This window comes from Stegostoma tigrinum, chromosome 1, assembly GCF_030684315.1.
Source record: "Stegostoma tigrinum isolate sSteTig4 chromosome 1, sSteTig4.hap1, whole genome shotgun sequence".
Taxonomy (NCBI): domain Eukaryota; kingdom Metazoa; phylum Chordata; class Chondrichthyes; order Orectolobiformes; family Stegostomatidae; genus Stegostoma; species Stegostoma tigrinum.
The window spans coordinates 51,730,198-51,743,472 of NC_081354.1; the positions used below are offsets into that span (position 1 = coordinate 51,730,198).

The 13,275-nt window shown below is 40.1% G+C and overlaps 1 protein-coding gene across 4 annotated transcripts in view; it reads right to left on the minus strand.

Moving 5' to 3' along the window:
* gatb (glutamyl-tRNA(Gln) amidotransferase, subunit B) overlaps positions 1-11,915 on the minus strand; it is a 61,538-nt gene extending 49,623 nt beyond the window's left edge. For 2 of the 4 annotated variants that reach the window (XR_007247499.2, XM_048530344.1), the window contains exons 1-5: positions 11,777-11,915; positions 8,895-9,039; positions 3,224-3,337; positions 1,320-1,518; positions 800-922 (exon numbers count right to left, since the gene is read on the minus strand). Coding sequence is in view for 3 of the 4 variants with exons in the window: in XM_048530344.1 (XP_048386301.1) it covers positions 800-922; positions 1,320-1,518; positions 3,224-3,337; positions 8,895-9,039; positions 11,777-11,904 (709 nt within the window). In the remaining variant the exon portion in view is untranslated. Of the gene's footprint in view, positions 1-799; positions 923-1,319; positions 1,519-3,223; positions 3,338-8,894; positions 9,040-11,445; positions 11,461-11,776 lie in introns of those variants that run through there. The other 2 variants (XM_048530363.2, XM_048530376.1) reach the window with 2 other exon arrangements.
* Between the last annotated feature and the right edge of the window lie 1,360 nt (positions 11,916-13,275).

Consider the following 13,275-nt stretch of genomic DNA (forward strand, 5'->3'; position numbering starts at 1 on the left):
TGCATGTTCTCCGCGTGTCTGCACGGGTTTCATCTGGGTGCTCCAGATTCCTGCCACAATCCAAAAATGTGCAGGTTAGGTGGATTTGCCATGCTGAAATTGTTTGTAGTGTTCAGGGATGTGTCAGCTAGTTTGATTGGACATGGTAAATGTGAGGTTATGAGGATACAACAGGGGGCTGGGTCTGGGCAGGATGCTCTTCAGAGGGTCAGTCCAGACATGACGGAACAAGCAGCTTCCTTCTGCATTGTAGGAGTTCTAAGTTCTTTAGGTACAGAATCAAAAACTGGATGCAATTGCTTCTTACGGTACAGAGACCAAAGTTATATAGTACATTCAACTTGGTCAGGGCTGACTCTGGATGTGACGTTCTTTCAGAGTTAAATAGCCTGCTAACGTTCACTGTTCAACAACTAATGTTGACCACTTAGGTGGTGTATCTCAGCACTTTAGCCAACTCTACAACTAGAACTACACACTGATGTGCATTCTTGGCAGGGACTGATCAAGTACATGCTTGTAAAATGTAAGCTTCCTTACATATACTATTTCTACTGATACAAAGTAACAATATATACAGTTTCTCATTTATAATTTCTTTCCTTTCTCTGTTAAAACTGACGTCAGCATGCTTTCCAAATGTCTGCACCTTTTGATCAATGAGACAAACTCAATAACTAAGACTAATTCATTTCCTTCTTGCCAAAATTGCTGTTTTCTAACAATGCAGTTTACATGTTAATGTCACTTTTAATATCCTGATGGAAGCTATTTCAGAATTATAAAACATCTTCTTTACCTGCCATATTTCCATGACATGTCCCAAGTGTGTGTAGGATAAGTTGAAGTTCCCGAACAGCTGCTGCTGCTTCGTCGCCACAACACATATCTGGCTCCATAACAATCTCCATCAAGCCAACCCCTGCAATCAAATAACATCTAGCAAACAAAACTGCACCTTTGCTTTTGTCAAAATGTAAGTGCAGAAAGGGGAGAGTTAGATTGAAAAAAGACAAATGCTGAAGTGAAAGGACTTGCATTTATATAGCGCCTTATCATATCAGCTAAACATCTCATTGCACTTTACAGTCAAAGAACACTGAATTTTGCTTGGCAAATCTTTTAAGTTGGGCCCTTCTTGGCCCCATAGCAACCAAGCTGCCCAGTCAAACAGGGCCGGATTCACAGTTTACATCCCTTCATTTTGCCTAAAAATTAACAGACAACCTAACATGCAATTTTATAAACCTCATACTTGCACATGTAAAAATTAGTAAAAGGCCATTTTTTATATTGTGAATTTTACTCTTCGTACTTACCTGCCCTATTTAAATCAATTAACGTTTGGGTTCTTGCATCATCATGAAGACTTTTGCCACTATCCTGCTCCAGTTGGATTTGTCTAATTCTCACCAATTTAGATATCAAATGGTCTCGGTTTCTCCCAACATAAAGACTATATGCAAGATTTCCATTGATGGCAACTGGACATCTCTGCTGTGTAATCTGATAGCCAACCTACCACGTATAACAAAAAACAGTTGTCAAAATGTTTGTACAAGATTCTTGACATGAACCAGACAGAATTCAGACATTTAGTTACAACAAATCTTTAATATTTCCTTTGGGATGTGTTTATAATTAGAAAAAAAAAATTCAACAGTTCTTTTTAAAGATCACCTGTATTTTTAACTTATCTCCTGCCAGGAAATTGACATTATTGAACTAGTTGAACAGCATGCATTATGCATTTACTTTGTAACTGTGTCGTAATAGCGATATAATAGAAACTAAAAACTGGTTACAAAAAAAGCAAATAAAGCAGCACTTAGAGGATTCACATAAAAAATTGCTAAAGAAATAGAGATGGATGGATGAAGCATAATAAAATCAGTTGAGCACAAACACTCAGGTACACACTTGGACTCCTATTTATTTTTCAACTGCTGAACAGCTCAACAGAACCTTTGGATAGCAATGAGAATCTCTCTTGACTGCTCGTGTAAGCCTTCTGCTGAATGGATAGTACCCACAACAGTTGGTGGTGTGAGAATTTTTTTTTGCCCATATAACATGGGAGTCGCTGGCTAGGCTAACATTTATTGTCCGTATCCTTGCTTCTCAGAGGGCAGGCAAGAGTCAACTACATAGCTGTGAATTTGAAGTTAAATGTCAGTTATACATAGGAAACCTGGATGGCAGATTTCCCCTTTTAAAGGACATTGGTGAATCAAATACATTTCTATAACAATCAACAGTAGTTACACGAATCATCATTATGCAAACTTTTGTTGATTTCAGATTGCAGCATCTGCTACAGTGGGATTTGAACACACGTCCCCAGAACATTAGCATGGAGGTTCTGGATATCCATTTAAATTACCACTACACCTACCCCTTCCTATATATACAAGTATACGAAATCTGGGGGAGATTGGGAGTAGTTTTGCAGAGAATGTGAACATATCGGGACATTTGGGGGTAGTACTGGAAACTCAATGTTGCATGCTTCCAACAGTTAGTCAGAAGGAAACACACAGATGGATCTTCAAATTATAAAGAGGAATAAATTACTCAAATTCCTTTCTGACCTCTTCACATGGTCAAAACTGGCCCAGAAGTTGGCAAAGATTAAGAGGATTGATGCAAGAGGTCTGATGCCTTGACCTTGTTGCAATAATTGATCTTAGCTAGATTAATAGTAGGCCTATAACTGACTTTAATACCATTGTTTGCGAAATAAAGGAAACATGAGCCTGAAACGGTGTCCCATCTTCAACAGAAATGGTACAGCAATTGGCAAAAATGAAGATCAAGGTGAAAGCAGAGGCATTTAATGAGCAACAAGAATTTGTTATTTAAGGTTCGAATTTAATGCCATCAGACGTTTGCTTGACTTTGGAACTCGCAGCCTCAGAAGGTACAGGAGGCAAGATCATTAAATTTTTTAAAGGTAGAGGTAGGTGGATTTTTGTTAGACAAGGGAATCAAGGGTTATCAGGGTAGGTGGAAATGTGGAAAATTTGAAACACTAATAGACCAGCATTCACTTTTCTGAACATCTTACAGGCTCGAGGGACCTAATGATCTATTTCTCCCTTATTCTATACTCATAAGTTATGCATATAAAATGTCTTGAAAATATTTAGAATCGAAAGAGCACTCAGTATTTCAGAAAAATTAACTACTTAATACAAGTTACTTGATACATGCACAGGCTTACCGGCAAGTCAGCATAGAAGTAGTGCTTCCTGTCAAACTTGGATTTCTTATTAATGGTACAGTTTAGGGCCAAACCAGTCAGCACAGCTGCTTCGACACAGTGTTTGTTAAGAACCTTTTGAGGATGAAGAAATATAATTATATTGTAAACATACAGATTGTCACTATGAAAGGCATTCAATTCAAAAACATGTTTTGCCCCAATTGAAGAAATCACAATTTCATACACTGTGCTCGTGTAACATTCCCTGATATGTATTAAATTCTAATTCTTTTCTGTCAGCATGATTGATAACACAAACCTTAACAGCTCAACAGTGCATTGTTATTTACAATGAAATTAATGGGGGTGCATTAAAAAATCATATTGAGATAAGTCAGTGAAGGTCACGTGCAACTGCTTGCACTGCTAAATACAGAATGAATTTAGACAAAATCAACTTGATATAAATTTGATTTCTACTAAAAGCATTAAAAAAACGAAACCCTTAAACCTGTGAAAATCAGAATGGACTAGCTTAAAAGAAATTGCTCAACTTCAATGGTTGCACTTTGCAAAAACTGGCATAAAGTTTGGCAAGAAGCAATGAAGCAATAAGTGTAATCACATTCAGTCAGAGCAGGTTAATTGTTCATATAAAAACAAAAGCTAGAAGACTCAAAGCAGGGCAAAATGTTGGGAATGGAGACTTAACTTGGTTCAAAGTCGTTTATCCATGCACCAGTTTCAATATTCACACACTGTACACCAACGAACAATGCAACATCCATAGGATGCACTGTGGATAAACTCATCAAGGTTGCCTTAAACAACACGCTGCAAATCTGCAAGCTCTACTGCTTAGAAGGACTTAGGCAGCAGATGGAGAGGGGGAGGGATATCATCACTAGAAAACTCGTCTCCAATCCAGTCATAATCCTCAACCAAATCATTGTTCCAGCAATAATAAAGGATCAAAATCCTCAGATGCCCTTCCCAACAGTACTTCGGGCATACCTACACCCCATGGTCCACAGCACTTCCAGGAGACTGTTCAGCAATGCATTCTCAAGGATACTTAGCCAGCAAAACAACAATTTATTAAACGCTGATAGTTAATGAAAAAAGAATCAAATTAATCTCCAAATACATAATGTAAAGGTGTAAAGTTTTTGAAGATTTCTGAGGCAGAAAAGGGATGTTCCATATGTGCAGACAAATATTTGGGCACACATGATAATTTGACAAGCATATCAGTTCTAGCTGCTTTAGCTTATGTAAAATGTATTTGAATTGAGCTTGCAAGCATCTTAATAATCTGACAATTCTTACAAATTGATCTTTCACACCTTGATGCGTTGGATGTGGTTCTGGTCTACTTTTCTACATTTCAAAACTTGTTAATCTCCAATTTTGGCTAATCACCAATCACACATCACTGTTCCATTGTTTACATTTTAATTATAAAGTAATTTTGAGGAATTCCAAAATATCAATAGCTTTTTTAACATACTTTCCATAATACTGGCTCAATAGATTAGGATTATACAGACAGCCCTACATAGGTTTTAAACAAATCTAAGTAGGGAGGTTATAAGACAGACAACATTAAATGATGAAAGAGTGGTGGAGCAAGGGGCAAGTATCAATGGGACAAGAGAAAAAGTCTCGTTCAACGGAGGTATAAACGTAGAGTAGTGAACAGCTACCATGATAAAACAAAACAGATCAAAAATAAGGTGAGAGCTAAAACATGCAAAGGAAAAGAAACAGAATTGGAACAATGAAATTAATGTAAAGCACATTTTTATTTGTTTGTAGGATATTGGCTAGGCCAGCATATTTGCTATCCCTAAATTTCCTCAATAAGATACTTGTGAGTTACCTTTTGAACTACTCTAATCCATGTGGTGTAGGTTCACTCACAATGCTGTTTGGGAGTCCAAGCATTTTGGCCTAGCAATAGGGAAGGAACAGCAAATTAGTTCCAAGTCAGGACGTTGCGTGACTTGGAGGAAAACTTGCAAGTGGCTGTGTTCCATTTTGCTGCCCTTGTCTGTCTAAATGATAGAGTTTGCAAATTTGGGTGATGCGACTAAAAGAGCCTTGATGAGTTTTTGCAGTGCATCTTGAAGTTGTACACACTATTCCCATTGCACATCAGAAGCGAAGGCAACAAATGTGGAAAATTATAAACTGGATGTCAGTCAAGTGGGCTGTTTTGTCCTTGTGGATGTCAAGCTTCTTGAGTACTGTTGGAGCTGATCCAGGAAAGTGGAGAGTGTTCCAAAATGTTCCTGAGTTGTGCCTTATATACAGTGAATAGACACTGGAGAGACAGGAGGCAAGTTACGCACTGCAATCTTGCTCTTTTCGTCATAGCACTTAGCTGGTTCAGTTCAGTTCCTGGTCAACGGTAGCCCTCCCAAAATTTTGACAGGAGTGGATTCAGCAATGAATGAATGAATATCCTTTATTGTCAAGTGCATTCGATATAAAATACAATGAAAAGTGCTTACCGTCACTTGAACATAAGCTCTATTCACAGAATAAAATTTTAAAAAAACTTAAAGAGAGCCCAATTTTTCCTTCTCTGGTGCTACCGCATATTGCCACCAGAGTCCCGCTTCAATCTTCTCAACCCATGCCATGCCACTGAGACAGTGTCCTGCTCCCGGCTTCCCAGGTCACACCATGCTGCTATCATGGGCCCACTCCACATGGAAACGAAAGTCCTACTCAGGCTGACTAACAATCTCGTTCTGAGGAAGAGTAACCAGACCCAAAATGTTAACTCTGTTTTTTCCTTCACAGATGCTGCCAGCCCTGCTGAGTTTTTCCAGCAACTTTGTTTTTGTTATGTCTACAGCCAAGCTGCCTCCAAAAATTGCACCACCACTCTGGAGCCATCAAAGCCACCTGCTACCGTAGAGCTCTCTTTATCAGATAAGTTTGAGAAGAAGGGAAAAGCAGAAAAGGAAAATGCAGACGAGGATGACAAGCCCGGGCACATGAGCCTGAACGCTAATGCTAATGTCACTGAATATCAACGAAGGGTGGTTGGATCGTCACATTTGTAATTATCATTCCCTGGCACTTGTACGGTGTACATGCTACTTGCCCAAGTTTGACATTGTCCAGGTCCTACCACATATGGGCATGGACTGTTTCAGTATTTTGGGTCATGAATGGTGCTGAGCATTGTACAAGCATCAGCAAACATCCTCACTTCTGACCTTATGATGGAGGGAAGGTCATTGATGAAGAAACTGAATGGTTGGGTCTAGGACACTACACTGAGAAACTCCTACAGAAAAGTCCTGGAGCTGACATGATTGATCTCCAAAAATAAGCATTTTTAATCATACTTATAACTCCAACTGACATAGAACATAGAACATTACAGCACAGTACAGGCCCTTCGGCCCTCGATGTTGTGCCGACATGTCATACTGATCTCAAGCCCATCTAACCTACAGTATTCCATGTACGTCCATATGCTTATCCAATGATGACTTAAATGTACCTAAAGTTGGCGAATCTACTACCGTTGCAGGCAAAGCGTTCTATTCCCTTACTACTCTCTGAGTAAAGAAACTACCTCTGACATCTGTCCTATATCTTTCACCCCTCAATTTAAAGCTATGCCCCCTCGTGCTCACCGTCACCATCCCAGGAAAAAGGCTCTCCCTATCCACCCTATCTAACCCACTGATTATTTTATATGTTTCAATTAAGACACCTCTCAACCTTCTTCGCTCTAATGAAAACAGCCTCAAGTCCCTCAGCCTTTCCTCGTAAGACCTTCCCTCCATACCAGGCAACATCCTAGTAAATCTCCTCTGCACCCTTTCCAAAGCTTCCACATCCTTCTTATAATGCGGTGACCAGAACTGTACACAATACTCCAAGTGCGGCCGCACCAGCGTTTTGTACAGCTTCACCATAACCTCTTGGTTCCGGAACTTGATCCCTCTATTAATAAAAGCTAAAACACTGTATGCCTTCTTAACAGCCCTGTCAACCTGGGTGGCAACTTTCAAGCATCTGTGTACATGGACACCGAGATCTCTCTGCTCATCTACACTACTAAGGATCTTACCATTAGCCCTGTACTTTGCCTTCTGGCTACTCCTACCAAAGTGCATCATCTCACACTTGTCTGCATTAAACTCCATTTGCCACCTCTCAGCCCAGCTCTGCAGCTTATCTATGTCTCTCTGCAACCTACAGCATCCTTCGTCACTATCCACAACTCCACCAACCTTAGTGTCGTCTGCAAATTTACTAAACCATCCTTCTACGCACTCATTCAGGTCATTTATAAAAATGACAAACAGCAGTGGGCCCAACACCGATCCTTGCGGTACACCACTAGTAACTGGTCTCCAGGATGAAAATTTCCCATCAACTACCACCCTCTGTCTTCTTTCAGCAAGCCAATTTCCGATCCAAACTGCTATATCTCCCATAATTTTATTCCTCCGCATTTTGTACAATAGCCTATTGTGGGGAACCTTATCGAATGCCTTGCTGAAATCCATATACACCACATCAACCGGTTTACTCTCATCTACCTGTTTGGTCACCTTCTCAAAGAACTCAGTAAGGTTTGTGAGGCACGACCTTCCCTTCACAAAACCGTGCTGACTATCCCTAATCAATTTATTCTTTCCTAGATGATTATAAATCCTATCCCTTATAACCTTTTCCAACACTTTACCAACAACTGAGGTAAGGCTCACTGGTCTATAATTACCAGGGTTGTCTCTACTCCCCTTCTTGAACAGGGGAACCACATTTGCTATCCTCCAGTCGTCTGGCACTGTTCCTGTAGACAATGACGAGTTAAAGATCAATGCCAAAGGCTCGGGAATCTCCTCCCTGGCTTCCCAGAGGATCCTAGGATAAATCCCATCTGGCCCAGGGGACTTATCTATCTTCACCCTCTGTAGGATTTCTAATACCTCTTCCTTGTGAACCTCAATCCCACCTAGTCTAGTAGCCTGTATCTCAGAGGATATTCCTCCTGATTTTGACTGATTCTAATTTTGCTAGGACTCCTTGGTGCTATAGTTTGTCAAATTTCTTACTATCAAAATCAAACAAACAGTCACCCTCACCCCACCTCTAGAATGCAGTTCATTTGCCAATGTTTACACGAGGGCAGTAATGAGATCAGGAACTGAGTGGTCCTCATGGAGCCCCAAGTTGAGAGTCATTGCAGGCATCATACATTTCCAGATCTAAAACAGGATGGTAAAATTTCTTTATTGCTTCTTTTGTGAGAAGAGAACTATGGATTCATCAGGCTCAATAGCACTTACTTCATAAGTCACCAAAGTCCAGCAGTCTTATGAACAATTGTAACCAGTGAGATATTAAACTCTAATGCCAATTTGAGCACTGTGTCCACCACTTCACCCATTAATTCACTTTAATTATCCTATTCATTCCACCACAATCTTTATCTATGCAGCTTTAGTTTCCTTATTCAGGTAACGAGGGACCACTTGCCTGACACATCACATCAACTGAAAACAGTAAAGAAGGGCTTGTTTGGAGGAGTGCATAGGATATCACAAGAAAAACTCAATTTGGCAAGAGGTATCATGTAGAATAAGGTCATTTATTTAAAATACCATTATTTCTACTTCAACAAGTCCAATAGGGACACTTTGAAAATACTCACGGGTAACGTGCCTGGAAGTGAAGCATCTAAGAATGAAACCAATGAATTTGGAGGTGCTGAAAATTCAACCTGGGACCCGGAGAATAATTTGGAGTTGGAACGTAACTGAGCATGGACTTCCAATCCCACAACTCCCATCCATTTGCTGGAAGAAAAGGATTTTTTGTTTAAAATGAGACATAAATATGACTAATAATCTAAATTAGAGTTGCTTTGCAGAATTAAAGGACATCTCATAATTAGGTAAGACTTTGCCTTTTGGACGAGACATAAAACCAATGCTCCAGCCGTTAAAAAAATCCAATGGCACTACTTTGAAGACGACCAGGGCAGCTATTCTCAACGTCCTGGCCAATATATACTCTCAGTCAATATCATTAAAAACAGATTGTCGTCATTGTCATATTGTTACTTGTAGGAGGCTGTTCAGAAACTGAATTCTGCATTTCCTATATTTTAATTGGCTGTGAAATTCTTTGTGACATCCTGAGATTGTGTAAGGTATTCTTATCAATGCAAGCCTCTTTTTAAGTACTAATAAATTTCAAACAAAATATTTAAATGTAAAGGCATTTGATTCACAAAACAGACACATGCCATAAATTGAGTTTACTTCAAACAAATGGTCACTCAAACATACAAATTAAATAATTAGATTAATTGAAAACAAAGCAACACTTATGATGCACTGTTTAAAAATTATCTTTTTCTTTGTGGAATAACTGAACAAAGCTAGCTAGAATGTCCCAACCAGCCTTTTGGAAAACTACCAATGAAACAACTTATGCAAAAAAGGAGGGAGACAATAAAAAAGGAGGGAGACAAATAAAAGACAATTAACCAGTTAGCTTAGTATAATTTGAAAAACATTAATGACCACTATAGATGATGTTTAATTGCAGAGCATTTGCAAAGACATAACACAATCAAGTAGCATCAGGATGGCTTCATGAAAGGGAAATCATAAATGATAAATTTATTAGTTCTTTGAGGAGGTACAAGCAGTACAGATAAATGGAGTTAATAGATGTTATGTATTTGGATTCCCAAAAGAAATTTTAACGTACTGCACATAAGGCTACTTAATAAGATGAGCCGTTGGTTTTGGGGGTAGTATAGTAGCATGGTTAGAGAACAGAGCGTTGGGATAAACGACCCATTATCAGCACGCCATCCTTTTCTTCTACTGGAATACCACAGGGATCAGCACTGGAACCATAATTATTTACAATATATAGCACTGACTTGGCTGAGTGAAATTAGTAATCACTAAATTTACAGATGACAAAATTAGGTGGGAAGCAAGTAGTGAGGATGGCACAAAGAGTCTACATAAGGATGGGGACAGGTTACATAATGAATAAAAACTAAGCTGATGGACTATAATGTGAAAAAATGTGGCATCATGCAATTTGGCAGAAAGAATAAAAGACCTGGATGTTATTTAAATGGGGAAAGACTGTAGAAAGCTGCAGCCCAGAGGGATTTGGGGTCCTCAATCACAGGAAAACCAGCACACAAGTTTAGGAGGGTAATAGGCAAATAGGCTGTTGGTCTTTATTTCAATCGAAATAAAGTATAAAAATAAGGACATTCTGCTAAAATTCTATAAAGCACCAGTCAGACCACATCTAGAATGCTGTGAATCTATCTAAGGAAATATATACCGGCATTGAAAGAATCCAGAGAAGGCTTACCAGGTTGATTTTCTGATGAAGAGGCACAGAATAGGTTGGATCTACATTTGAGTTTAGAAGAATGAGAGGAGGCCTTAGTAAAATATACAAGACTCTGAAGAGGTTAGACAGGGCAGATGTAAAACGATTGTTTCCATTTGTGGGTAAGTTTAGGACCAGAGAATATAATCTCGGAAACAGGGGTCACCCACTTAAAATGAGGATTATTTTCTCTCAGACGATGGTGAATCTGTCAAATTCTTTACTGCAGAGGATGACAAGGCTGAATATTTAAGGATGAGATAGACAGATTTCAAAAGCAATTTAAAAAAAAACAAAGATTGTGGCGATCAGGCAAGAAAGTGGAGTTGGGGATTATCAGCAGCCATGAATTCACAGAATGGCAGAGCAGATTTGGGCCAACAGCCGACTTCTGCTCCTTCTTACAGGTGAGTTGATTTAGTTAGCATCACACAGAGGATCATCTTGGGTTCTGTACACCATGATTTACTTATTTTGATGTGTAACTTATTAATGCATGGTATTTAACCAGAAAATCTACATCCTGTATGCAAAAGACCCTTCCAAAAATAGAATAATGCCAGTTTTCATATGCTGAAAAAGTCTGAGATTAAAATTTGTGCAATAACAGCTGCCAGCATTGATCTAAGTAAAAAATGCGCTAATTAAATGACAACAACTCAACTTGACAACAAAATCACACAAATAAACCCTGTAAATTACTTTGCTAGACACTTTTAAAGAACACCATTTTGTTAAGACGTGTTTATAAACAGATCCCAAATTGGTTTGCCCTGCAGTGATGCGAATCGCGTCAATCTTTGCTCCGACCAATAAAACACGGATTAGCAAACCTTTTTCAATTCGACTACGTCCTATTCCGACATTTCTGGCAGTGCCCATTACTCATTTAAAAAAAAATCAAAATGAGAACGCACAAATGTAATAATCGCCGTGCTGGGTAATGAAACAATTCTGCACCACACAAATATGACATTATCGATGTTTATGTGATGATTGAAGGTCAATTTGGGCTGAATATTCTCAACACCGGTTTACGAATCCGACTCTTGACATTGGTATAAAAGGCAGTGGATCAAACGGTCGCTTTTAAAGCAGCAGCCATACGATGCCACAAGTCTACTTTTAACCAGACACCTATAAACATATTCCTTACACTATCACCTTTTGCTGCGACCATCCCTTGTTGCTGCAGTACCCGCGCTCCCTCTGACAACAGTTAAACGGTTCGCTGTTCGATTCGCGAGCGCTCTCTGACACCATGCGCACAGACTAACTAGCAGCAGCGCCATGATGATTCACACCGGCGGGATGGGGTGGGAACATAACCTCATGGGAATTGTAGTTCTCACTGACATCAAAATACCGATCAGCCAACGGATCTTGGGACTACAAATCCCAGGACGCTTTGCAAAGAAAACTTCCGGGACAACACTGGGTGGTGCTGAGCGAACACAGCCGGCAGGCCATGTCAGAGGAGCAGGAGAGTTGACGTTTCGGATCAAGAAGGGTCCCGAGCCCAGTTCCTCTGATGCTGCCTGGCCGGCTGTGTTCTTCCAACTCCAAACTGTGTTGCCCCTGACTCTAGGGTCTGCAGTTCTTACTATTTCAAAGAAAGCTTCCGGCTTATTCGTATAAGAGTCATTGCATGTGGAATGTTTGGCTGGATTTTTAAAGGAGTGGCAGCCTCGCAAAAAAAAGAGCTGCGGCTGTTGGAGAACTTCAGCAGGTCTGGCAGCCGGACCAGTAAACCTTCTTCAGGGCAGAATCTCACTCGTTGCCATTTTCGTCCTTTAAAGGAGCTCGTCATTTCAGAGGAGATTCAACTCAGGGCTCCTTCAGAAGTGAGGAGGCTTTCTTCCCTTATGACATTTTTCCGTGTGGGAGGAAGGCAACCCCTTACACCCTTTTCACAGCAGTTAGCTGCATGGTTCTGAATGTCCTCGCAGCCACCTTCTGTCATACACTAAGTACATAAAGAATGGGTGATGTTGGAGAGTGGGCTTAACTGGATGAAGGTAGGGTGCTAGGTGAGTATAGTGACAGCTGGGTTGGATGCTGTGTGACAAGAGGTAGGATTCCGAGTGGATAGGGTGCCAGGTGGCTAGGTGAATGCTGCAGTGTTTAAGATAGTAGGTGAAATTGGTTCTGAGGGTGGGTGTTAGATATGGGGGCTTGGACCTGGTGTCAGGGGCTATTTGGATCACACACAAGGGGACTTAAGGTGGGATGGAATGGGATCAAGTCACCTTGGGGGTGGGGTGATCATGTACTGGGGAAGTGCTGAGTCAGAGTTTGGAGACTAAAGTGGTCTAGGGGAGGTATAGTTGGGCAGGGTATGAGCTAAGTATGTGGACAGTTGAATAGTTTGTCAAGAAATCTACTTAATTTCATTAGAAACATTTGAATCCTGATTTAAATCAAAGCTTTTGTAGAAATTCAGGAAATGCCCAGCAGAATCTTCAACTTCCGGGACATTTGCTTTGGAGTTGGACATTGTAGACACGCTCGTTGAGCCGGTCGGTTTGGTCGTTTGGTTGCAAATGTTTCGTTACCCTAAGAGTTAACATCATCAGTGCACCTCTGGTTGGGCGACTGTGTTCTGTTATGCTTGTTATTTATATGCCTTGGTTGGCTGTGGTGATTGGTATTATTTCCGGTTT